At 42.9% G+C, this 26,130-nt stretch overlaps 1 protein-coding gene across 3 annotated transcripts in view; it reads left to right on the forward strand.

Annotated features, from left to right (window-relative positions):
• Positions 1–26,130, forward strand: part of VEPH1 (ventricular zone expressed PH domain containing 1) — a 255,723-nt gene that overhangs the window by 180,441 nt on the left and 49,152 nt on the right. For all 3 annotated transcript variants that reach the window (XM_008266390.4, XM_070072605.1, XM_002716326.5), the window contains 2 exons: positions 20,414–20,553; positions 24,168–24,302. In XM_008266390.4, coding sequence (XP_008264612.2) covers positions 20,414–20,553; positions 24,168–24,302 — 275 coding nt within the window. The remainder of the gene's footprint in view (positions 1–20,413; positions 20,554–24,167; positions 24,303–26,130) is intronic.

A 26,130-nucleotide genomic window follows, 5' to 3' on the forward strand; every position in this document is an offset into this window, starting at 1 on the left:
TCCTGGCTTCAGCCTTGCCCAGCCCCGGCTGTTGCAGACATGTGGGGAGTGAACCAGCAGATAGAAGATCTCCCTCCCCTCACCCTGTGTGTGTGTATGTGTGTGTGTGTGTGCGTGCCTTTCAAATAAAAATTGGAAGAAAGAGAGAGAAGAAAAGGAAGGAAGGAAGGAAGGAAGGAAGGAAGGAAGGAAGGAAGGAAGGAAGGAAGGAAGGAAGGAAGGAAAATTTTTAATGAAATAAACAGATTAAAATGGTAAATTTTATGTGTATTTTATCACATCCTTAATACACATTCAAATGGTCTTGCATTTTTTTACAAACTCCATATTTTTTTAACTTTGTATGTTTTTTTTTTTTTTTTTAAGATTTATGTATCTGAAAAGTAGAGTTACAAAAAGGCAGAGGCAGAGAGAGAGGTCTTCCATCTGCTGGTTCACTCCCCAGATGGCCACAGCGGCCAGAGCTGCGAAGCTTTGCAGATTGAAGCCAGAAGCTTCTTCCAGGTCTCCCACATGTACGCAGGGGCCCAAGGACTTGGGCCGTCCTCCACTGCTTTCCCAGGCCATGGCAGAGAGCTGGATCAGAAGTGGAGCAGCTGGGACTCAAACTGCCGCCCGTATGGGATGCCGGCACTGCAGGTAGCGGCTTTACCCACTACACCACAGCACCAGCCCCAGCAAACTCCATATTTAATAAGTAGCAGTTACTCTGCAAATAAACATAAACATGGAGTGATATGGATTAGCCCTATGCTAGTAGTGGCAGCAAGCACTATGTGTGAGGCAGTATTTTAAAAGTTATATTCTAACCTGTAAGGCTGGGTGTTATTATTGCTAAGTTGCAAAAGCAGAATATAGAAAATAAAATTTTCCCCAGATCACATAAGTGGAAGATGGTGACGCTGAGATCTGAACACGAGCTGTCCAACGCAGAGCCTGCGCCGCTGGCTACTGTGCACATAGTACTGCGTACTCTGAGGCAAGCTGATCTTGTCCTGTGACAATACAGCTGATGTGCAATGGCACAGTGTTCTCACACTCAGAACAGTGGTGATAAAGCTTCAGTTCTTTTTTTTCTTTTTTTTCTTTTCTTTTTTTTTTTTTTTTTTTTGACAGAGTTAGTGAGAGAGACAGACAGAGAGAAAAGTCTTCCTTCCATTGATTCACCCCCAAATGGCCACTACGGCCGGCGCTGCACCAATCCAAAGCCAGGAGCCAGATGCTTCTTCCTGGTCTCCCATGTGGGTGCAGGGTGGCCCCAAGCACTTGGGCCATCCTCCACTGCCTTCCCGGGCCACAGCAGAGAGCTGGACTAGAAGAGGAGCAACCAGGACTAGAACCTGGAGTCCATATGGGATGCTGGCGCCACAGGTGGAGGATTAGCCAAGTGAGCCATGGCACCAACCCAAAGCTTCAGTTCTTAAGAAACCATTTCTGGGGCCAGCACTGTGGCGCAGTGGGTTAAAGCCCCAGGCTGCAGTGCCAGCATCCCATATGGACACTGGTTTGAGTCCTGGCTGCTCCTCTTCCGATCTAGCTCTCTGCTATGGCTTAGGAAAGCAGTTGAAGATGGCCCAAGTCCTTGGGCCCCTACACTCACGTGGGAGACCTGGAAGAAGCTCCTGGCTCCTGCCTTCGGATCAGCTCAGCTCTGGCCATTGTGATCATTTAGGGAGTGAACCAGCGGAATGGAAGACCTCTCTCTCTCTCTCTCTCTCTCTGGCTCTACCTCTCTCTGTAACTCTTTCAAATAAATAAAAAATAATTCTTTTTTAAAAAGAAAGAAACCATTTTTACCCAAATCTGTAAAGTACATGCTTATTTCTGTTGCATTTGTTAGTGATTTGCCTATGATCAAATTCACTAATCTGTGCAGGGCCACTTGTCACAGGTCAGAGGTGTCATGTGGCGCCTTGCAATCATCTTCTATTGGAACAAGAGTCACATCCAAACTCTCAACTGTATCATTCCCTCTCTCTCTTTCATTCCTGGGTCTGGCCTGCTATGCTAAGTGATGTTTGGTGGAATTATTATTCTACACATAAAACAGGGTCTTTGCCCTCAAGGCATTCAGAAGACTGAAATAAATGAAGAATATCAGCAACTCTAGGGGTGGAGATAAGAGGTGTTAGACAAGAAGGAGTTAACTAGAAGAGAGTTCTCCAGGGAGACCCCTACAATCCCAGATCACTGTCCGTCCTAGGAATGTGCCCACTTGTACCGAATGTACAGAGCTTCTGCCTTGCTCAACGCCAGAGGGCAGCATTGGCACTGTGGCCTGTGGGAAAGATGTTCCCCGAACTCAGACAGCGGAAAGCCCTGTGTGGCTGGGAGCAGTGGCCCTGCAGAAGAGGCCCAGAGTCATTGCTAAAAGCATGAGGTTTGCAGGGTAGCAGGGGCTCTTTGGGCACATGCAGTTCTTAGCTGCAAATGAATGCCAATATCATGCTTCCAGCAAGGTCCCTCCACGTAAATGCAGAAAATCCATGAGAGCGCTCAACTCCAGCTCAGCAGAATTCAGAGATGGTTCCTATTGCAATAGGGAGATGGCATCTGTCCCGCCAGTGGGGAGAAGTAAGGATTACTATTCAAGTACTCGTGTCTCTGTCTCTGCTTACCCTCCAAGACTCCTTCCAGACCACTAACATTTATTGTGTCAGAGCACCTGGTTACACCAGCTCTGCCTCCCTTGGTTCTGGATGTGGCTGAGGCAAAGCCCACCAGGGAGGTTGATGTTCTTGATGGTTGGCCAGGGCCAGCATAGGCAAGAGTAGGTTCTACAATCCATACATTTGGGACTGTGGCCATTTTAGGCTCCTCATAAGTGCTCATGGAAACTTATCACTTTAGCTACCATGGGCTTTAATTTAGAAGTAGGTATTTTTAATTGTTTAAATCTTATTATAAATTGTGTAATGATTGCATGCAAACTGTATTTAGAAATTTGCTCATTATTTATCTTTATTTTATTTATTTTTTGTCTGAAAAAGTCTATTTTATTTATGTGAAAAGCAGAGAGAGGATGAGAGAGATCTTCCATTTACTAGTTGGAAGGTCTCCCATTCACTCACCATATGACCATAATAGCCAGGGTTGGGGGCCAGGTCAAAGTCAGGCACCTGAAACTCAATCCAGGTCTCTCAGGTGGGAAACGGGGACTCAGCTAATTGAGTCATCAATGCTGCTTCCTAGGGTCAGCATTATCAGGCTAGAATCCAGAGTGGAGCTAGAACTCGAAACCAGGCACTCCAGTATAGACAGTAGGTATCCCAAGAACCAACTTAACCACCGCCAAACGCCTGCTTCTAATCTTTGGATTTAATTGCGGTTTTGAACTTACGGTATTACCAAATGAGTTAGGTGTCACATTCCCAGAGAAGTGTATTTCAGTTGTTTAGAACCAGATTTCAGCCTACACTTCAGTATGAACTCTGTGGCAAGTTTGTTAGGTGAACATTTCAGGGCTTTCAAACACTTCCCCCTGGCTGAGGGGTGGTTTCTCTCTTTTCCCGTACTGCAAGAGCAGTAGTACTGGTGATAATGGGAGCAAACAAAATCAAGCACTGGCTCTGGCGGAGAGCCTCACGTGCGCTAACTCGTGAATTCATCCGGACTGCCTAGCACTTTCTCATCTATAGTGCTGGAAGAGTTCAGTCCTGGGAGCCACCTTAACCCCCAGCCAACCCTGATGGCTGGTCGCCCTAGACAACTTTTAGAAATCAGTGCTATTGTCATTATTCCCAGCTGAGTCACAGAGACGTTATAGAACTTGCCCAGAGACACACAGCCGGTGAGGAAGGAAGTCTACCTCCAGACTCTGTTCTTCATCACCACCTTGGAGGAGAACTGAACTGTCCATAAGGGGCAGGGGACTTTACCCTTGAACTACTCCTGAGAGGAGCGGAAGGGCTTCTCCTCTCTCTTTGGGAGGAACATTGGTTGTGAGAGCAGCCAAGGTTCTCTGTCACTTGATTTTTTTTCAAAGATTCATTTATTTATTTTGAAAGGCAAAGTTACAGAGAAGCAGAGGCAGAGAGAGAGAGAGAGAGAGGTCTTCCATCCCCTGGTTCATCCCCAAATGGCTGCAATGGCTGGAGCTGGGCCAATCCGGAGCCAGAAGCCAAGAGCTTCTTCTGGGTCTCCCATGTGGATGCAGGGACCCAAGCACTTGGGCCATCTTCCACTGCTTTCCCAGGCCATGGCAGAGAGCTGGAAGTGGAGTAGCTGGGACTCAAACCAGCGCCTATATGGGATGCTGGTGCTGCAGGCAGCAGCCTTACCCACTACACCACCGCGTCAGCCCCTCTGTCACTTGATTTGAAGTGGGTTAATGAACAAGTCTCTTTGTTCTTTAACAGCAATGTAAAACAGCAAGTGGGCACAGTTTTCACATAAAAGTTTTGAAAGTACTACAAATGCAACAAGGGACACTGCATTCCACCGTGTGTGATTAGACTACAGCCCTCCCGTGCAAAATGTCCAGTGCCTTCAGCCAACTCCCCACTCTCTGCCTTTCACTGTGTAACTTGTGGGTATAACACTCCCCCTTTTTTAAAGATTTTATTTATTTTATTTGAGAGGTAGAATTATAGACAGTGAGAGGGAAAGTTAGAGTAAGGTCTTCCTTCTATTGGTTCACTCTCCAAATGGCCACAATGGCTGGAGATGGGCCGATCCGAAGCCAGGAGCCAGGTGCTTCTTCCTGGTCTCCCACGTCGGGGCACGGGCCCAAGGACTTGGGCCATCTTCTACTGCTTTCCCAGGCCATAACAGAGAGCTGGATCAGAAGAGGAGCAGCCGGGACAAGAACCAGCGCCAAGATAGGATGCCTGAGCCACAGGCCAAAGATTAACCTACTGTGCCATGGCGCCGGCCCCTAACACTCTGCTTTTTTAAAGATCAGGACAATATTTCTTTCTCCATTACAATCTTCTTGTTCACTGTCACTATATTCTTTATAATTATTTTTTCACTTATTGTAAGATTTCAAAAATCTGTTTTCTGTTACAAGTCAGATCTGCCAAGAAAATGCACTGATATTTTGTCTAGAGCCGATCGTGAGCAGCCAGCCAATGGTCAGCAAGGAATGAAATTTCCTGAGACTCTGCTTAAAGTTAACCCCAGCTGGTCATCTGCATGCTCCTTTGAGGGGACAGCCTCTCCTGTGGATGAAAATGTCCTTCCTCTCAAGCCTCCTGTGTTTGTCTGTAGGGGGCATCTGGGGCCAGGGGGAATTGACTCCTGCTTCCCTCTAGTGCTGGGAAACCACTAATGTCCCTGGAAGAGGGGCTAGGGGTTGTCTTCCTGCCAAAAGGACACTGCCCCTTGCTTGTGTGATCACCTCTCCCAGCTGGCATGTACGGCTCAAGTCCGGGTGGAGTCACTCACACCAGGGCCCTCTACCCCTGGGCAGGCCCACGAGGCTACCTGCCCAATCTGACCCTGCCTCAGCACCTCACCGCTCACTGTGCAGGGCTGTACCGTGTATGACCCTAACTATAGAGATTTCACAGAAAAGCTGTCCCACAGGGGCCTCAGCTACTTCTGGCCCCTGTCTACTCCACCACAGTGGCAACGGTGGCCCATGAAAGGGGAACCTGAGAAAGGTGAACTCCTTCTGCCTGTGCCCATGAGCTGTGCTTTCCTTTATGTGTGTGTGTGTGTGTGTGTGTGGACAGACAGAGTGGACAGAGAGAGACAGAGAGAAAGGTCTTCCTTTGCCGTTGGTTTGCCATTGGTTTACCCTCCAATGGCCACCGCAGCCAGTGTGCTGTGGCTGGCGCACCGCGCTGATCCAAAGGCAGGAGTCAGGTGCTTCTTCTGGCAAGCACTTGGGCCATCCTCCACTGCCTTCCCGGGCCACAGCAGAGAGCTGGCCTGGAAGAGGGGCAACCGGGACAGAATCCGGCGCCCCGACCGGGACTAGAACCCGGTGTGCAGGCACCGCTAGGTGGAGGATTAGCCTAGTGAGCTGCGGCGCCGGCGCTTTCCTTTATGTTGAACGACCTGGGAGTGGATCTCCTTCCAAGGGTCGCCGTTGCCCTTGCTGTTGCCATAGCTTGTCTAATAAACCCAGCCTTCTCCAGGCCGTAGCCTAAAGACGGAAAGGCCGCCCATTTCTGGGCCCTTACACTTCTCTCATTCTGTCCACAGTTTCCCCTGCTGGAACTGAAAGGTCTTCTGTCTTTCTTCCCTCTACGTTATATTCCCCGAACTACCAGACTCAGAACCGGCCCGGCTGTCTTCCCTTCCACACCACACGCTTATCCCTTTAAAATACCTTTGCTTTGGCCAGAAAACATGGAAGAAGGCATCACAAGTAGTGGCCCTGTCAGCTAAATCCTATATGCTAGGGGTTGATAGACTAAAGGGACTTAAAGACATTTAGAAAATCCTGCCTGCCTTGAGATAGCTTGCTGCTATCTTGCTACATAATTTAATTGTGCAACTAAAGGATGGATTCTATTCTGCGTTTTTTGTGCACCTTTAACTAATGTCTGCTCCATCACCACTCCCCCACTCCTCTACTGCTAGGTAGGTTGAGTCTAAGTAGATTAGGACGAAGGCCGCTAACTAAAGAGAGCAAAAGAGAAAAACATTTAATAGTACAAATATTAGTCCTGCTGTGTAGTAATCAGTGAGAATTCATTTAATTAACATTAACAAATACAACTTTTCATTGTATTATTTTCTTTTTAAATTATAATAGTAATACATGACTAGTACACCTTATGGAAAGAATTTTTTTTCATGGTTTTACTTTCTTCCTACTTATTTTTTAACTTTTATTTAATGAATATAAATTTCCAAAGTACAGATTATGGATTACAATGGCTTTTTCCCCCTCATAACTTCCCTCCCACCCGTGACCCTCCCCTTTCCCGCTCCCTCTCCCCTTCCATTCACATCAAGATTCATTTTCAATTCTTCTTATATACAGAGGATCAATTTAGCATATATTAAGCAAAGATTTCAACAGTTTGCACCCACACAGAAACACAAAGTGTAATATACTGTTTGAGTACTAGTTATAGCATTAAATCACAATGTACGGCACATTTAGGACAGAGATCCTACATGAGAAGTAAGTGCACAGTGACTCCTGTTGTTGACTTAACAAATTGACACTCTTGTTTATGGCATCAGTAATCACCCTAGGCTCTTGTCATGAGTTGTCAAGGCTGTGGAGGCCTTTTGAGTTCGCCGACTCTGATCTTATTTAGACAAGGTCATAGTCAAAGTGGAAGTTCTCCCTTTAGATAAAGGTACCTCCTTATTTGGTGATCCTGTTCTTTCCACTGGGAACTCACTCACAGAGATCTTTCATATAGTTTTGGTTTTTTGTTTTTGTTTTTGTTTTTGTTTTTGCCACAGTGTCCTGGCTTTCCATGCCTAGAATACTCTCATGGGCTCTTCAGCCAGATCCGAATGCCTTAAGGGCTGATTCTGAGGCCAGAGTGCTGTTTAGGACATCTGCCATTCTATGAGTCTGCTGTGTATCCCGCTTTCCATGTTGGATTGTTCTCTCCTTTTTGAGTCTATCAGTTAGTATTAGCAGACACTAGTCTTATTTGTGTGATCCCTTTGACTCTTAGTCCTATCATTATGATCGATTGTGAACAGAAATTGATCACTTGGACTAGTGAGATGGCATTGATACATGCCACCTTGATGGGATTGAATTGGAATCCCCTGGCACATTTCTAACTCTACCATTTGGGGCAAGTCCGATTGAGCACAATGGAAAGAATTTTTAAAATACAGAAGGGACACTCCTATGTCCCTTAATGACAAGGACACCTGAGAAATGCACTGTGGGGAAATTTTATCACTGCATGAATATCATAGAATCTGCTTACACAAGCTAAGTAATCCAGACTGCTACACACACATGCAGGCTGCACGGTGGGTATACATATATATTCTTTGTGTGGTATCGGCTGTTATTCCTTGAGCAGGGCCATCGTGAACAAAAGCACACGAGTAACTCAAACACAAGAGAAAGGATGCAATCAGGAGACTTGCAAACACAAGATGAGGCTGCTGCTGGCCCAAGCGACAGCTTTACAGCAGTGTTCCTCCGGGGTAGGGGGATGCACTCTAAAATAGCAGTGCAAGTATTGTAGAGCAAATACATCAACCAGGACCATCGCTTTCCGTGATCATTATCAACTATCATGTACTGTCTCAGTAGCTGTAGCTGCTGTATTTTTAATAAGTTGTTAAGTTTTTTTAAGATTTATTTTATTTATTTAAAGACACAGTGACACAGAGAGGGAGAAACAGAGAGAAAAATATGTCTTCCATCTACTGGTTCAGTCCCCAGATGACTGCCAAGGTCGGAGCTGGGCCAGGCAAAAGCCGGGAGCAAGGAACTCCATGCAGGCTTCCCAAATGGGCTGAAGGGGCCCAAACAGGGAGCTGGGTAGGAAGCAGAGCAGCCAGGACTCACACCGACACTCTGATACGGGGTTCTGGCATCTTCGGTGGCAGCTTAACCTGCTGCACCACAATGCTGCCCCCCTATATTTTTTTAACAAATAGACTTTTTTAAAAAGATTTATTTATTTATTCAAAAGTCAGAGATACACAGAGAGAGGAGAGGCAGAGAGAGAGAGGTCTTCCATCCGCTGGTTCACTCCCCAAATGGCCGCAATGGCCGGAGCTGTGCTGATCCAAAAATAAGAGCCAGGAGCTTCCTCTGGGTCTCCCACGCAGGTGCAGGGGCCCAAGGACTGCTTTCCCAGGCCACAGCAGAGAGCTGGATTGGAAGTGGAGCAGCTGGGTCTCGAACCGGCGCCCATATGGGATGCCGGCACTTCAGGCCAGGGCGTTAACCCACGCCACAGCGTCGGCCCCTGTCCACCTGTATTTTTATATGGCAGCCCAGTAAGTGTGTTTACACTGGTATCACCACAAACACCTGGGAAACACATGTGCTGTGTATTATATGGCTGCAGCAGCACAGGGGACGGGAGTCACTCAGCTCCATTCTCTTCTTCGGGGATCACCATGGTATTTGCTGTCCATCGTTGACTGAAACACCGTGATGTGGCACCTGACAGTCTACGAAGTACAAAGTGCCTGCTCTCTGTCCCCACTCCCACTTCCTCAACCCAGGAGCCATCACTATAAATTGTCAGTCTACAGCTTCACAGACCTTTTTCCATGCATTAATTCAAACATATGTGTTCTTTATACCAAGAAATAATTTGACTTCTTTTTCTTAAAATCAAGGTGAAAGAATAAGACTTGTGCACCTATAGTCTGTACATTTCTAAACATATAATTACCAAATTTGTGTTATTAAATCTGAATCATCTGGAGAAGAATTTCATTTCATTCTCTAGAATCCTATATGAGTACAAGTTCAAGTCCCAGCTCCTCCACCTCCTGTCCAGCTCCCTGATAACATACCTGGAAAGTCTGCAGAGGATGGCCTAAGTACTTGGGTCCCCCCAGACCCAGATGGAGTTCCAGGATCCTGGCTTTGCTCTGGTCCAGTCCTGACCGATGAGACCATTTGGGGAGTGAATCACTGGATGGAAGATTTTCTCTCTCTGTTAACTCTGCCTTTCAAATAAAAAATAAATAAATCCTTAAAAAATAAGGAGAATATGTCAAATGAAGGTTTTATAGATGAATATAATGACTCAGATCTTATTGCATGTAGGACTAAAATATATTAATGAAAGAATTTTAATAGCAAAATATTAAAAACTAATGTAAATACTCAATAATAGTGGAATACTAAATCAATTAAGGAGCATCCATAAATTAGAAATACAGTGCAGCTACTAATGTTAGTTTTTTGTGTGGGAGAAATGTTCAGGGATTGTATACAAAGTACAACAATTGAGTAAAGCAGCTTTGAACTTTGTGGGGAAAAAAGATTTCATTTCATTCTGCGACCATTCAGACCAACAGCATCTATCATGCTTCTTTGACAACTGGCTGGAATTTCTGCCAAGAGGGGAAAAGGAGCACAGTGTTTATGTTCTGGGTGGGGACACTGCACACGTGGGCATTTTTCTGGCCACTGGGCAGTCAGCTGCTGCAAAAGGACCATGTATTCTCAACCAATAATGCTGCACTAGAACCTAGTAACAACAAGACAAAGTCTCCTTTCTCATCGTCCTCTGCCATTGAGTTTTCACAGAATGAGAAATGTGGTAGTTTTTCCATGAATGTGTCAGTTCAACAACTCACGTCTCTGCAGGACTAAGCTCAGAAAACACCACGACATTGCAGCAGGGTCTACTCCCGAATGATTGGATATCATTTCAAATCATCGTTTAAGAATTCGTCTTTGCTTCTGAGAGTCTAATTTGGTTTTCTCTCTAAGTATCTTTTTTTCTGCACCTTATGTTAAGGTTATGAAATAAATATTATTACATTCAAAGCACTGAGCTTTAATTTGGGGGTGCAGGATGTACTGCTTAAGTGTAAGATGAACATATACTTTGCAAATCGCAGGGAATCAAAGTTTGATAAGAGCTCTACACTGGATTTTGAAGCTTTCTTCCCACTTTTTCAGGCAAAAGCAAAAATATTTTAAAGTGTGAAGCCTATGCTACATTTTCCTGCAAAAATGTAATTTACAGTTGACTTCAAAAACATGTTTTATTTTATTTACGTTGGAAAAACTCCGATCAAACAGCCAGTTTCTTTCCATCCTACTTTTTTTTCTGTCCAGTTTAGGACATTTATATAGCTAAAGGACCGTATTATTTATTCATTCTGTACCCATGTTTTGAATTACATCCCATATCTTTGAAATTCATCAAAAGAGAAGTAAATGGGAGACTGGAGAAAAGGACTTCAAAGGTTCCTGTCGGACCAGTGTCAAATAGCAGAAGGAAAACACCTGTAATGATGCTGCTGTCACCTGTCCACCCTGAGTACCAAGAGCCAGCCCTGGCAGTCCTGGGCACACACACACAACCCTGCCTGCACAGTCATCACACACACATTTCTCCATAGGTCTCTGTAGACCCGCATCGAATCATAGAGTTTCAGAGATGGAAAAGCTCATTCTAGTTCTTCCAAAAACTAAACACAGAACTACTGTATAATCTCACAGATCCACTTTTGTACATGTAACAAAAAAATGTAATCAGAGCCTCAAAGTAATATTAGTGTACTCAGGGTCACAGCAGCATTACTCAGAGCTGGAAGGAAGAAACCCCCCAAATGTCCACTGGAAGAAACACGAATAAAGAGAACATGGCATATACATGCAGTGGAAAATGACTCAACCTTAAAAAGGGAGGGCAGGGCCTGACCTGTGGCCTAGAATGTACAGCCCTGGCCTGCAGTGCTGGCATCCCATATGGGGGCCGGTTCGAGTCCCGGCTGCTCCACTTCCAATCCAGCTCTCTGCTATGGCCTGGGAAAGCAGTGGAAGTGGACCAAGACCTTGGGCCCCTGCACCTGTGTGGGAGACTCAGGAGAAGCTCCTGGCTCCTGGCTTCAGATTGGCCCAGCTCCAGCTGTTGTGGCCATCTGGGGAGTGAACCAGCGGATGGAAGATCTCTCTCTCTGTGTCTCTGCCTCTCCTTTCTCTGTGTAAATCTGACTGTCAAATAAATAAATCTTTAAAAATAAATAAATAAATAAAAAATAAAAATGGAGGGAATTCTAACATGAGCTACCACGTGTGTGAGCCTTGAAGACATTATGCATGTGAAATAGCCACACAAGAAAACAGCTGTTGTAAGATTCAACTTGTACAAAGTACCTAAGTAGTCAAACTCTTAGACACAGAGAATAGAATGGTGGTTGCCAGGGGCTGAAGGGAAACGGAAATGAAATGTTTCCTTTAAAGGGTACAGGCGCAGTGGTCGGTTTTTGTTACTATAAAATATCTGAGAGAAGCTCCTTGGGAAGGAAGAAGGCCAATTTAGCTTACAATTTAGAAGGTCACAGTCTAAAATCAGGCATCCCTAGTGGTTCAGGCGTCGGGTGAGGCCAGGGAATGGCAGCCTGGGAATATAAAGAAACAAGAAACATCCTTGGCTTATATAGCCAACCCTCTCTCAAGAATGCCTTTGCCATGGCTCCCCCAACCAGTGAGCTAAGGGTCTCCCACAGGGCCCACCTTCTAGATTCTATCATGGACCAAGTCTCCATCCTAATCCATGAACATACTAAGACTTTGGGATTTGAACTTCTACGTGAGTTGAGGGAGCCAAATGCTCTTCAACCCATAACCATAGGGTTTCAGTTGGGAAAGATGAAAGCATTCCAGAGCTGGATGCTGGTGATGGCTGCACCATACTGGGAGTGTAGAGAAGGCCCCGAGTTCACCCAAAATGATTAAAATGGTAAACTTTGTGTTCTATATAATTTACCGCAATAAAATACACCCTTACCTTCATGGAGCTTACAAACTAAGAACAATAAAAATAATTTTTAAAATGTCAATTTTTTAAAGGATTTATTTATTTATTTGAAAGTCAGAGTTACACACAGAGAGAGGAGAGGCAGAGAGAGAGAGAGAGAAAGAGGTCTTCTACCCACTGGTTCACTCTCCAGATGGCCGCAACAGCCGGAGCTGCACCGATACGAAGCCAGGAGCCAGGAGCTTCCTCTGGGTCTCCCACGTAGGGGCAGGAGCCCAAGGACTTGGGCCATCTTCTACTGCTTTTCCAGGCCATAGCAGAGAGCTGGATTAGAAGTGGAGCAGCTGGATCTTGAACCAGTGCCCATATGGGATGCCGGTGCTTCAGGCCAGGGCATTAACCCACTGCACCACAGAGCCAGCCCCCAAAATGTCATTTTTTTAAAAAGTTGATCAGATTTTTTTCATTTTATTTATTTATTATATTTATTTATTTATTTATTGACAGGCAGAGTTAGACAGTGAGAGAGAGAGAGACAGAGAGAAAGGTCTTCCTTCCGTTGGTTCACCCCCCAAATGGCCGCCATAGCCAGTGCAATGCGCTGGTCTCCCATGCGGGTACAGGGCCCAAGCACGTGGGCCATCCTCTACTGCCTTCCCGGGCCACAGCAGAGAGCTGGACTGGAAGAGGAGCAACTGGGACAGAATCCAGTGCCCCAACTGGGACTAGAACCCGGAGTACCAGTGCCACAGGCGGAGGATTAGCCAAGTGAGTCATGGCACCAGCCTTTTTTTTTTTTTTTTTTTCATTTTAGATCAACTTTTGGCCCGCCCCCATTTTACAGATCAGATGTGATTGTTGGAAAGGAAAGGTAGCAGAGCCTGCTCGCCCTTTAAGGCTAATGTGTTTAACTCTAGGTCAGTGATCTTTGTTGGAATCACACTTGCTTTTTGAGGTCCTTCTATCCCTCTACTTGGTCGGAGCTATTCCAAAGCACTGAGAAGAGACTAGGCTCTGGCACCTGGGTTAAAATTCCAGCTCAACTACTTCCTGAAAGCTTTGTCTTGAGGTTCCCTCTCAATAAACTCAGGATAATGAAGCCTATCTCATGAGGGCTCAACATAATTTGTTACACTTACACTTTGGTACGAGCTAAGGAGTCAGTGAAAATCAGCTTCCTTTCTAAGTCCTTCAGAATGCCTTCCCTGAATGAGCTGTGTTCAGTGTGTAAATACTCAGGCTAGCATTTCTGGCCAACACATTCATGTGTTTGAGTTTTTATAAATCATTCTGGAAATAACACAGTCACAAGGTGAAGAAGACTGCCCCAGCTGAAAACCGTGGGACTCAAGCCAGACACATATACATGACCCTTATTTAGTTGGGAGAGAACTTTCAAAATAAAAGTTCAGTAAAGAATTCAAAACAAGTTCTAACTTATCTTTTCCTCCCAACAAATAAGCCAATTCTTTGACATTTCTACCAGCTAGTTTTAAAAACCAAAACCATATCTCATTTGCATTCTCAAAAGGCACTTCTCTCTAAACAAAAAAATCCATAATGGCATAAATTATGCATTAGTGACCTCCCTGGGAGGGGGATTATAAGCGCAAAGTCTGCCAGCAGTGGTGTGTTTCTCAGACCCAAAGCGTATACCTAAAAACCCTGACACACTCACAACTGATAGCATCACAGGGCACCGCCATGGCCACCACTGCCCACCTCACCCTTCACCTGACCCCACAGCACTCTCCTCCCCTAGGGCACCCGGGGTCTGGTCACTATGATGATTCTCTCTGGGTTCATAACCTTGCCTGCCTCCTTTCACCATATTTGAGGATAAAAGAGACCAATTATTCCAATTTTACACAAGCCCATTAAAGAGCTTCTCTTTATAGATTTGCCACAGCTCTTCAGACTTAGGAAACGATTTGTCCTCCTCACAGGCGAGGGAATTGTGTTGACTACATAATAACTGCATGGAAATTAATGCCTGAGGCCATACTTCTAGAGCTTGGCATGTTGTGTGGTCTTATTAAAGATACTGGCAATTTATGTCAGATTGCCCGTGCTTTCCCTGCAGAAGTCACACAGCTCAGTTGGGGAAGCAGACTCAACTCCCCTGGATAATATGACTTTGAAGGAGTAGTTTTTCAGGGGGAAAAAAAGCATAAGGTCTTGCATTTTAATGAACTAGGGTCTAAATACAAATAAAGAAGAATTTTTTCACCAAGTTGCAAAATTACTAGCATCTGGAGTCTAGCTAAAATGTATATGGCGAAACTAAGGGAAAATGTTCCTACTAACAAAAAGCTATATCTTCGATGATGGCTAGATGACAATGTGGAGTGTTTAAAGTGCAGATAAAATTTAAATATGAAGACTAATCTTGTATTATTATTATTTCTCATTATTTTCATGGGAATATCCTACTGATTGCATGTTTATTGCTCCAAAAGGAACAAAAGAATGTCATTGTTTTCTGGTATACCTGGATTACTAAACACTTGTTGAACATGTTGTCCATGTCAGACTCTATGGTAGGTGCTAAATTCACAAAGATTTTTAAGTAAAAAAGAGAAGGGGGAAGGATGGATGAAAGGAGAAAGCAGGAACTCTGCCTTCTATAGATAATTCCATAATACTAATGGAGCAGGACCCAGGCTTCTTACTGTTGAAGTGACAGTTTGTAGATAAGCAAGGGGAGGGGGCTGGAATGATCCCTGTGGTTATAGATTAGAGCAGAAGTCATCAGTATGAAGTCATCAGAGTGAACTCATGTTTAGCTTACTACATGTATGAAAGATTATATATAGAAATATTTATATACTCAGGTTAGTATCAACATGTGGCTTCCTTGCTCTGACAGCTAAGGGGGTGAGGAGCAGTGACATCCAACAGCAACTAGCACATTTAGCACTTGTATCTTGGTTTCTAAGGGAAAGAACCAGAGCTCCTTGGGAAAATGGCTCATTCTAGGACTAGGACAGGAAATATACACATGAGCCTAGAGTGTCTTTTAGCGCTGGAAGGTAAGAAAGTGCAGGGGGGAAAAAAAAAACACGGGGGTAGGGGTACATTGGACACAAGAACCAAATTAAAGAGTCCCCACTGGCCAAAGCTAGAATAGTTTGAGCAAGAAAATAGCCAAAGTAATAATGGACTATTACCCAAAGGATACTAAATATCCACAAGTACATATTGATATAACGATTGAGTATGTTTGTCAGTTGTGCCCCAATAAAACTGAAAAAAAAAAGTGAATGAATGATTTGAATGAAATAACTGGAGGGAGAAGAAAAAAATCTTTGCAAACAAATTCCAAATAGTTGCTGTTGCTCTTCCGCACTCAGGGAGGTGAAGCTGACTTCCCACTCCTTACTCAAGGGAGGCAAATACAAATTCTTTCCAAAGAGCACAGTGTATATGGGGGGGGGGGGGTAGAAATGGGTAAATTTACAATGAAGAAACTTTGAAAAACAGTGCCAACCAGGTGATCAAGGTCAACACCAACAATCATAAATCACGCTGATCACAGGCAGCCCTGGAATGATAAAAATGGCACTTCTGTGACCTTCCCTTGCAGAGCTTGAAATTGCAGTCAGGTCAGGAGAAAAACAGACAGATCCCAACTGAGGGACTGTCCACAAAGTACTCAAAAAACCTTGGGCATCAAAAACAAGGAACGTCTGAAAAATGTCACAACCCAGAGGTGCATAAAGACAGTGAACAAATTCTATGTAGTATTCGGGATGAAATCCTAGAACAGAAAAAAAGACATTAAATAAAAACTAAGGAAATCTGCATGAACTGTGGAGTTCAGTTTATTGTAGTGTTATCAATATTAATTCATTGCTTAAAACAAATGGACCATACTTAAATAAAATATTAACAGCAGGTGAAAATGGGTGTGCATTATATGGGAACTCTATATACTCATAATGTTTCTGCAAGTCTAAAAGTACATATTCTAAAAGAAAAATTCACTTTAAAAACACTAACAGAAAATGGAATATGCTATAATGAGAATAGTGCCAGAATAAAAGTATATGAACAGCACAGGGGGAGAAAAGTGGTTAAATAAAAAAATTTTCAAAATGCCCCCCCAAGTTTCTTCTATTTACTTATTTTATTTGAGAGGCAGACACACACAAACACAAACACGCACACACACACACAAACACACACACACACCACTGAGAGAGAGAGACAGCGAGAGAGCGCTCCCATCTACTGGTTCACTCCCCAAGTGCCTGCAGATGCTGAGACTGGGCCAGGCTGAAGCTTGGCGCCAGAAACTCAGTCTGGATCTCCCACCAGTGGCACGAACCCAAGTATTTGAGCCACCATCTGCAGCCTTCTAGGGCATGCATTAGCAGGAAGCTGGCATGAGCAACTAACACCAGCACTTGAATCTAGACACTCTAACATGAAATGTGGGCCTCCCAACCAGTATCTTAACCACTAGGCCATAAGCCAACCCCTCAAAAGTGTTCAACTCAAAAACATATCAAATGTTCTTATATTTTTGTACCCTGTCTTTGAATGCATCCATATGTGTAAAGTAAGTATTTGGGGAATTTTAACATGAAATGACATAACATACATAATTACTGATGCTTAACTTCAGTCTTTATAAAGACCAAATCAAATCATTTGATTTTTTTAAATAAAAAGTAAAGAAACAACTATTAGATCTGGTGGAATATAGAAAGCACTCCATATTTAATAACCTCCTCTCTTCAACATTTAGTCTCAGACATAAATAACCTTCTGGGTATCAATTATTTCAGGGAGATCTCCAAAAAGTTTATGGAAGATGTACATTCTGAAAAAACTATATATGGATTCCAAAAGTCTCTTGCACTAAAATCAATTTTAAAAAAAAAAAGAGATTTAATTATTTGTTTTGAAAACAGAGTTACAGACAGGGAGAGACAGAGACAGAGATTTTCTATCTTCTGGTTCACTCCCCAGATGGCCTCAACAGCCAGCACTGGGCCAAGACAAAGTCTGGAGCCAGGAGCTTCATCCAGGTCTCCCAGATAGGTGGCAGGGGCCAAACACTTGAGTCATCTTCCACTGCTTTTCCAGGGCCATTGGTAGGGAGTTGAATCAGAAGTGAAGCAGCCGGATCATGAACCGACGACACCCATATAGGATACCCATTGGGCCACAACCCCAGCCCCTAAGTTTACCTTTAAATTTCAATTTCACCATGAATTTTTAAGACAGCTGTATAAGTAAAGATTTTTTTTTTTTTTTTGACAGGCAGAGTGGACAGTGAGAGAGAGAGAGAGAGAGATACAGAGAGAAAGGTCTTCCTTTTGCCGTTGGTTCACCCTCCAATGGCCGCCAAGGCCGGCGCGCTGCGGCCGGCGCACCGTGCTGATCCGATGGCAGGAGCCAGGTACTTATCCTGGTCTCCCATGGGGTGTAGGGCCCAAGTACTTGGGCCATCCTCCACTGCACTCCCTGGCCACAGCAGAGAGCTGGCCTGGAAGAGGGGTAACTGGGACAGAATCCGGCGCCCCGACTGGGACTAGAACCCGGTGTGCCGGCGCCACAAGGAGGAGGATTAGCCTAGTGAGCTGCGGCGCCGGCCCATAAGTAAAGATTTTTAATGACACACTTACACTCAACATTCCACCTGGAGTCACACTGAACACTCATTCTTCATGTGATTTTTCTCAGAGTTCATTGTGCTAGTATCCCTCCCACTTTTTACAAGTTCAAAATCCTGGTCATTTTTCAAGTTCCACCTCAAGTATCTCCTCCGCGACTTCTCTTGTTCCCCAATCAGAATGAGTTTCTCATTTCTCTGAGCGTCATAGTGTATGCCCTTCTTAAACAATTGTTAACCATTTGTTCACAGATGTTTCTCCCATTTGGATGTAAGCCCCTTAGGAGTAAGGTCAACACCATGGCCCCTAAAACTCTCAGCACAGTGTCTGACATTCGCTCATTCAATCATTCGTTCATGAATCCTGCAACTGTTTATTCCATGCCTACCATTCCATACCAGTGAATAAACAAGAGAGGAAAAGCAGCAGAGAAAATTTAACAACTAATTCTTAATGTTGTAAGGAAATTTTTCTAGTCCAGGAAAACTCTGGAAAAAAAAAAAAAAAAAAGAAGAGCAAATACGTATACAAACCAGGTTTACTGAAAGCATAAATACAAACCTTATACCATGGAACTCATTTGCTTTATAGCCAGTTAACGATTTTTCTCTTCTGCTTTAACAGTTTTATCTGATCTGAGTCCCCTGTAGTTTGTATACAAAACGCTGGTAGACTCAGGGTGTGTGAAATAAATCTAATTAATGTTCATTTTCAAAAGAAAACCTGAATGAGCTATAAGAATTTAGGGGAAATGAAAAGACTTTAGGGCAAAGACCCAGAGTCCAATTTACAACTTCAAGCAACCTACATGGGTTCTTAGAACAAAACACTTACTCTCTTTTGAAATTTTCTGTTGAAGCAAAACACATTGCTGTCTCAGTGTATACCTTACAGCTAGATTTATGCAAAATACTGTTTGTGCATTGGGCCCTTATGGAATACTTAGTTTCCTATTTCTTTAGCATGGATAAATTTAAATTCGATTTTTCAGAGCATCTGTGCTAATTTTTTTTTAGAAAAGTATTGTGGATAAGCAATTGCTGATAGGTCTATTTCAAGTTGATGTTGGTCTCGACTCTGGTCCCTCAGGCCTCTCTCTGTACCTGGCCTCCTGCTGTTTTTCAAGCACTCTTTACATCTCATGATCAGTCACCCACAGAATCCAGACAAGATTTCTGATTTTCTTCAAGGATATTGAACAATTCACCTCAGATATTTTTAACTCTCAAAAACAAGTAACCTCACAAAATTAGTCTTATTCTATATCTATGTTTTAGAATCACAGAAAGCTATAATTCTTAAGATTTCTGTATTAATATCTAACTTCCCTTGTGGATTTATTGCCTCATTTCCAAGACCTTTTCTTCCAGTATATTATTCCCCATTCTCCTTTATCTCTTCCCAACTCTTCCTGAAAAGTCTGTTGCTTCACTCTGAGACCTGGTGGAACCCAGTAAGCCTTCCCCATCTCTAGGGAATTCAATCCACTGACTTAGCCAGGGACTGACTGCCGCTGCTATAATGGTTCCCATCACCTTTTTTTTTTTTTTTTTTTTTTTTTGACAGGCAGAGTGGACAGTGAGAGAGAGAGACAGAGAGAAAGGTCTTCCTTTTGCCATTGGTTCACCCTCCAGTGGCCGCCACGGCCAGCACACCATGCTGATCCGAAGCCAGGAGCCAGGTGCTTCTCCTGGTCTCCCATGTGGGTGCAGGGCCCAAGGACCTGGGCCATCCTCCACTGCACTCCCGGGACACAGCAGAGAGCTGGCCTGGAAGAGGGGCAACCGGGACTAGAACCCAGAGTGCCAGCGCCGCAGGCAGAGGATTAGCCTATTGAGCCGCGGCGCCGGCTCCCATCACCTTTTAAGAAGTGCTAATCCATTTCCATTTTTAAGAGTAGAGCATCCTGAATCTATTGCAGCCCTGCTGGAGCTCTTCAATATGACACAGCCTTTCAAACGAGATCAAGACAGTTCACAGGAAGCCACCACCATGGCCAGAGTTATTCTGGGATTTGTCTCTGTGGCCCCCACACAACCAAAAGGATGGCACCCGCAGTTCTTGGCACACCATCCCATTGCCCAGAAAGTGCCTGGGTTTCCTCCATCCATTTTTCTGTTCTTCCCAGATGTCCAAACGGGTGAAAATGACATGGTCTCTCCCTTTTGCTGGGGAGAAAGTTTAAGCTTCCATGGGAGTTGCCTAGCCATTTCTCACACATTGTTCATTTAAACAAGAGAATGATGGATTGAACACAACCTGTTTAAAACATCTTCATTTAAATCTGTAGTCCATGTAATGGATCCACTCCCAAATACGTGATTGTTGGCCATTATTAGCTCATAGTCTAAAATCTTGAGATTTTCCAAGAATGCCTGCATGTCGAAGAATGAAGTGTAACCATGGAAAAACCTGAGGTTTAATAGTCTGTGTATTTGTTTCTAGATACAGTTAGGAGTTGCGTGGCCAAGTTGTTCTTCACCTGCTCCTTGAAGGGCCACTACTGCCTCTACAGCAAGTCTAGTTTTATCCTCATCAGCCAGGAACCTCAGCCGTGGATCCAGATCATGTTTCTGTTTCAGCAGGTGCGTATAAATCAGGCTACTTTGTGAGCTGGTGGAGTGGGAGTTTACACTCGCTTTTTTGATATACTAGCCCTCTGGTCAGAGTTGTGATGTAGAGTATTATACATTTACATTTAATTCATAATTTTGAACACAGATTCTCTGTATTTTAAGATAGTTTCCTGGGATGGCTTTTAAAAAAAAGATATTATTTATTTGAAAGGCAGAGTTACAGAGAGTCAGAGGCAGAGAGAGAGAGAGAGAGAGAGAGAGAGAGAGATCTTCCATCCTCTGGTTCACTCTGCAAATGGCTGCAACAGCCAGAGCTGAGCCGACCCAAAGCCAGGAGCCAGGAGCTTCTTCTGGGTCTCCCACGTGGGTGCAGGGGCCCAAGGACTTGGGCCATTTCCTTTCCAGGCCATAGCACAGAGCTTCATTGGAAGTGGAGCAGCCTCATCTGACTGGCACTGCAGGTGGCAGCTTTACCTGCTAAGCCACAGCGTCGGCCCCCGGGGGTGGGTTTTTGGTCTAGTGGTTATTACACCAGTTGGGATGCCTGCATCCCATATCAGAGTGCTTGGGCTGCAGTCCCAGCTCCTCCACTCTCAGTTCCAGCTAATGTGTACTCTGGGAGGGAGCAAGTGATAGCTCATGTAGTTGGGTCCCTTACTACCCATGTGGAGAACCTGGATTGAGTTCCTGGCTTCTTGCTTCAGGCCCAACTGGGGGCCACTGCAAACATTTGGGGAATGAAACAGAGGATGGAAGTCTCTCTCTCTCTCTCTCTCACCTTTTCAAATAAATAATAAGCAAAAAAAAAAAAAGACAGTAGGCTCTATCTATTAATATATTGAGTATACTTAGCTTCCTTTGTTTAAAGATTTACCCATTTTATTTGAAAGGCAGAGTTTCAGGGAGAGAGGGAGAGACAGAGAGAGATCTTCCATCTGCTGGTTCATTACCAAAATGGCCTCAATGGCTGGAGCTGGGCCAGGAGATAAAGCCAGGAGCCAGGAGCTTCTTCGTGGTCTCCCACATCAGTGCAAGGCCGAAGCATTTGGGCCATCTTCAGCTGCTTTCCCAGGTGCATTAGCAGGGAATGGGATAGAAAGTGGAGCAGCCAGGAATCAAGCTACCATCCATATGGGATTCTGGCTATGGCTTAACTCCTATGCCACAGTGCTGGCGCAGGTACTTAGCTTTTAAAAAGAAGAGTGAAAAGGGGGCTGGTACTGTGACACCCCAGGTTAGGTTGCCTGTTGGAATGCAGCCATCCCTTATCAGACAGCTAGTTTGAGTCTTAGCTACCTGTGAATTCTTGTAGGAAGGTGGCAGATGGTGGTCCAAGTACTTGGGTCACCCATGTCAGAGACCAGAATGGAGTTTCTGGCTCTTGTCTTTAGCCTGACCCTGTCCCTGCTATTGTGGCCACTTGGGGAGTGAAGATGTGGCCACTTGGGGATGGAAGGGAGATCTCTCTTGCTCTCTTTCACTCTCTCTCATTCTTGTTCTTGCTGTCTCTTTCCCTCTCCCTCTGATTCTCTGCCTTTAAAATGAAGAAATAAATCTTTTTTCAAAAAAGGAAGAAGGATGAAAGGAAAAATAATTTATGTTGAACAACAAAAACAACTTATATGGCATAATAGCTTTCCTTATGTAGAGCTAGCCTTTATTTCTCTAGCGTCTTCAAATCTCCAGCTAATTTAGGTGTCAGAGTATCCGTTTAGACTTTGTGAAGACACTAGAATGCACTTTCTTCTAAGGAAGATACAAATATAGATGAAATTACAAAAAGAAGAACTTTCAGTTTAACAAAGAAGGATTTGATGAGCAAATATTAGCATGCAAAGGCACAAGAAGGAATTTTAGTGTTAAATGCGTATCTCATAATTATGAAGTAGAACAATCTAATAAAGGAACCAGACAGCTTGGACATGCCTAAGGACACCACTTTTTCTTGACATCTTCAGAACACTTGATAACCGCTCATACGGAGCAGCTCACATTTTGATGTGGACCAAACTGCATGTGATCATAAAGACAGCGTTGATTTGTCTTCCTTTTGTTGCAATAACGACCTTACTTTCCTTTTCTCTTATTCATATTTTCTTCAAATAATCTTCTTCAGTGATTCTGTATTTGTTTTATCTTTGGCTTTGTTTTTCACAGCTGCCAGTTTTCTGAAAGCAAAACTGTATTTTTTTATTGACTTAGTCTGATTCTTTGTCTTTCTCTTTAAACAAAATCACCTAGTATATCAGTCTGGGCTGCCTTTCATCTGTGTTCATTTTACTACAGTGATGTCTTTCTTTTTCCATCCCTTTGATATTATGTAGTCTCCTGGATGAGTCCTGGCTTTGGGGTAAATAAAAATCAATTGTCTTGATGATGACAAACCCAGCACTAGTCTTGCGTCCAGGTTCCCTCTTTTCTGTCAACTTTACACATTCATGAAGTGGTCAAATTCATAGACTCCAGTCTAAATGCTCCTTTTTAGATTGATGATTCTTTAAATCAACCCTGCCCTTCTTTAACTGAAAAAGTATGTGCCATTTAAGTTCCTGATAATAATCAAGAAATTTCAAGATGTGCCCACTTTCTAGGTTGTGTAATCAATTTATCTGTACCTGGCTCTTAAACTTGTGAAATCTGTGGGCCACTTACTCAGGATTTTAGATCCTACATCATTTCCCACTCAGAACTGGAAATATGCATTTTGATAATAATAGCAGGATTTTTCTGAAAAAAGATTTCTATACACAGACCATTTATAGACTCGTAAGTCAGTGCTTTGATAATCTTTGACATAGAAAATATGATTTTATAAGCCAATCTCTTATCATATATCATATGCAAAGGATAAAATATACTCAAATGGTATTGTATACCCCTTAGTGATGTCCTATATGTTTTTATGAAATTATTCCCTTAGTTGAAAGTCTTCTCACATTCTTATGTATAATATCACAATGTATAAATGATTACTAGACTCATCATTGATTAATATACAAACACAAATTTAAATCTTCCTTTAAAGAGTGATTTTCATTGGATTGAGTGAAATATAAATAAATGTGATTTTCTTCATAGTATCAATCTTATTGCCCAGCACTTACAGAAAATATTTCTTAAAACTTCAGAAATATTTACCCATTACACATTTTAGGATGAAAAGTGATTTTGTTTCCCCTACACACCCACTCACACTGCTCATACTTGAGTAACTGCATAATGAACTCTGAGTTAATTTCTATTCTTCAAGATCTACACTGATTAAGGACTTTATTTTTGCATTCTGCTTTTAATTTTGTCTTAATTCCCAGATTCTTGATAAAATAAATTTGAATAATGAATTTATATTAACAGCTTTGCAATTAAATAATGCTCTTGGAAATCATTGAGATAAGTAACCTTGTATCAATACCAACTGTCTTGAAATCCTACTAAATGATTTTAATTTTTTATTAAAAAATTAAAAGCCTGGTATATGCTTGTTCTTCGCAGTAGCTCTTTATTGTTTCATTTAAATTTAGATCATGTTAAAGCTCAAACTAAGCCTAAATAATGCCTTGAAATCACTCAAATATTAGCGATAATGTGTCCTCTCCCCCATCCCCCCCACTTTGCACTTTTAGAGCTTGTTTCCTGAGCCCCTGTCCATACAGAGCCACTCTGTGCAATTCCTCAGAGCCCTGTGGGAGAAGACCCAGGCAGGCAGCGCCCATAGCTTTGAAACAGCCATGATGGAGTCCACATTTCCACAGCAAAAGGTAAAAATCATTTCTTTCCATGAACATTGATTTTCAGCCAAGATTCAAGATTCCCTTGAAGCAGCTTGCCATTTTCTTAACAGCACAATTTTTCTTCCTTTCTTTTCACTTCCTTTGTCATTATAAGAAAACTCTTATTAAGTAACGATTTTCATGGCAGACTTAGGACAGTGTGCTATTGGTAGACAAAGTCACTGCCTGAAGCCCAGGGACTGACCAGTACAGCTCCCTTGGAGCCACACCAAAACTGTAAGCACAGCAGGAAATAGCAGACATTTTACACAAGAAGTGATGCACTCGAGGCTTGGGAAGGCTCCAGGCTCTCTGTGTGTTCAAAAGGATGATGACACCATCCTGAACAAGAGAGGCCACAAAGGAGGCTGCCGGTAGTAGGGGAAAAAGACAAAACACTCCGGTTTGCATATTTTGGGTCTGAGCTGTCTGTGTGGATAACCAGGTGGTAATGGTGTTTGAAATTCTAGAAAGAAAGCCGTGACTGGAGATATGAATGTGGGAGCCAGAAGCCAGCACTTATTTCATAACAGTAGCCTGGATCACTAAAGTGGAATTTGTATTGAGAGTAGACAATGGTTACTGATCTCTTATGGTAACTATTACAATATTATCTGCTTTCCTCTTTTTCTCCTCATATTCAGAGATTCTGATAATTCTCATGCTACCTCCAAGAAAGCTCAATAGTAAGTATTGGTTGCTGACTAGGAAACAAAAGGTTGTGTAAGCATATGATCCTGGTGTCAGTCCTTCCTCTGTGACTGAGAAGGAGAACAAACAACACAACATTAAATTCGAAGTACAAACATGTAGCAAATGAACTAATCAAACACTTATAAAACTAACTGAATATCTCTAAAGTGTGGAAGAATTGAAACAGAACAACAAATGAGTGTGATTTATCAGAAATGTATTTTCTGATACACTAAAGACATATCCAACTATTGAATCACTGAGTTTTTTTGGCTTTGGTTTAAGAATTTGACATGCAGTATTAAAAATAAAGGAAATGCCACAACTGCATCAGTGAGAGTAAAATGGAATTCTTTGCACATTCATTCAAATTTTCTTCTGTTGCATCATGTTTAAAGACAATGTCTCAAATTCTTATAAATCTTTCATTGTGAATTGTATTTTGACCAGAGACAACTAGCAAATTAAAACTTGGCAGACTGCTTCAAGTCCTCAGAGATTAAAAAAATCTTGGCAACCAGTTTTATGCATGTTCTCAAGGATACTTATTCATATTTCTTCTATTTCATACCAATAAATATTCCCTCAGGGAAAATGAACTGTAAATGATTTTTTTGAAATTTTCAAACTTTTATCATTTGGGTTATTCCTGAGTGAAAAAAATTTTGATATCTGGATTGCACATTAGGCAGCAAAGTTATCTGCCCTGAATTTCTTAATCAAATTGATTTTCTCTTATTTTTTCTGTACACTACTTTTATTTTTTAGAAAGCTTTTATTTAATAAATATAAATTTCATAGGTACAGCTTTTGGAATATAGCAGTTCTTCCCCCTTATACCCGCCCTCCCTCCCCAACTCCCATCCCACCTCCTACTCCCTCTCCCATCCCATTCTTCATTGAGATTCATTTTTAATTATCTATTACAGAAGATCAACTCTATACTAAATAAAGATTTCAACAGTTTGCACCCACACAGACACACAAAGTATAAAGTACTGTTTGAAAACAAGTTTTACTGTTAATTCTCATAGTACAACTCATTAAGGACAGAGGTCCTACATGAGGAGCAAGTGCACAATGACTCCTATTGTTGATTTAACAATTGATAATCTTATTTATG

Source organism: Oryctolagus cuniculus, chromosome 4 (assembly GCF_964237555.1).
Source record: "Oryctolagus cuniculus chromosome 4, mOryCun1.1, whole genome shotgun sequence".
Lineage (NCBI taxonomy): Eukaryota > Metazoa > Chordata > Mammalia > Lagomorpha > Leporidae > Oryctolagus > Oryctolagus cuniculus.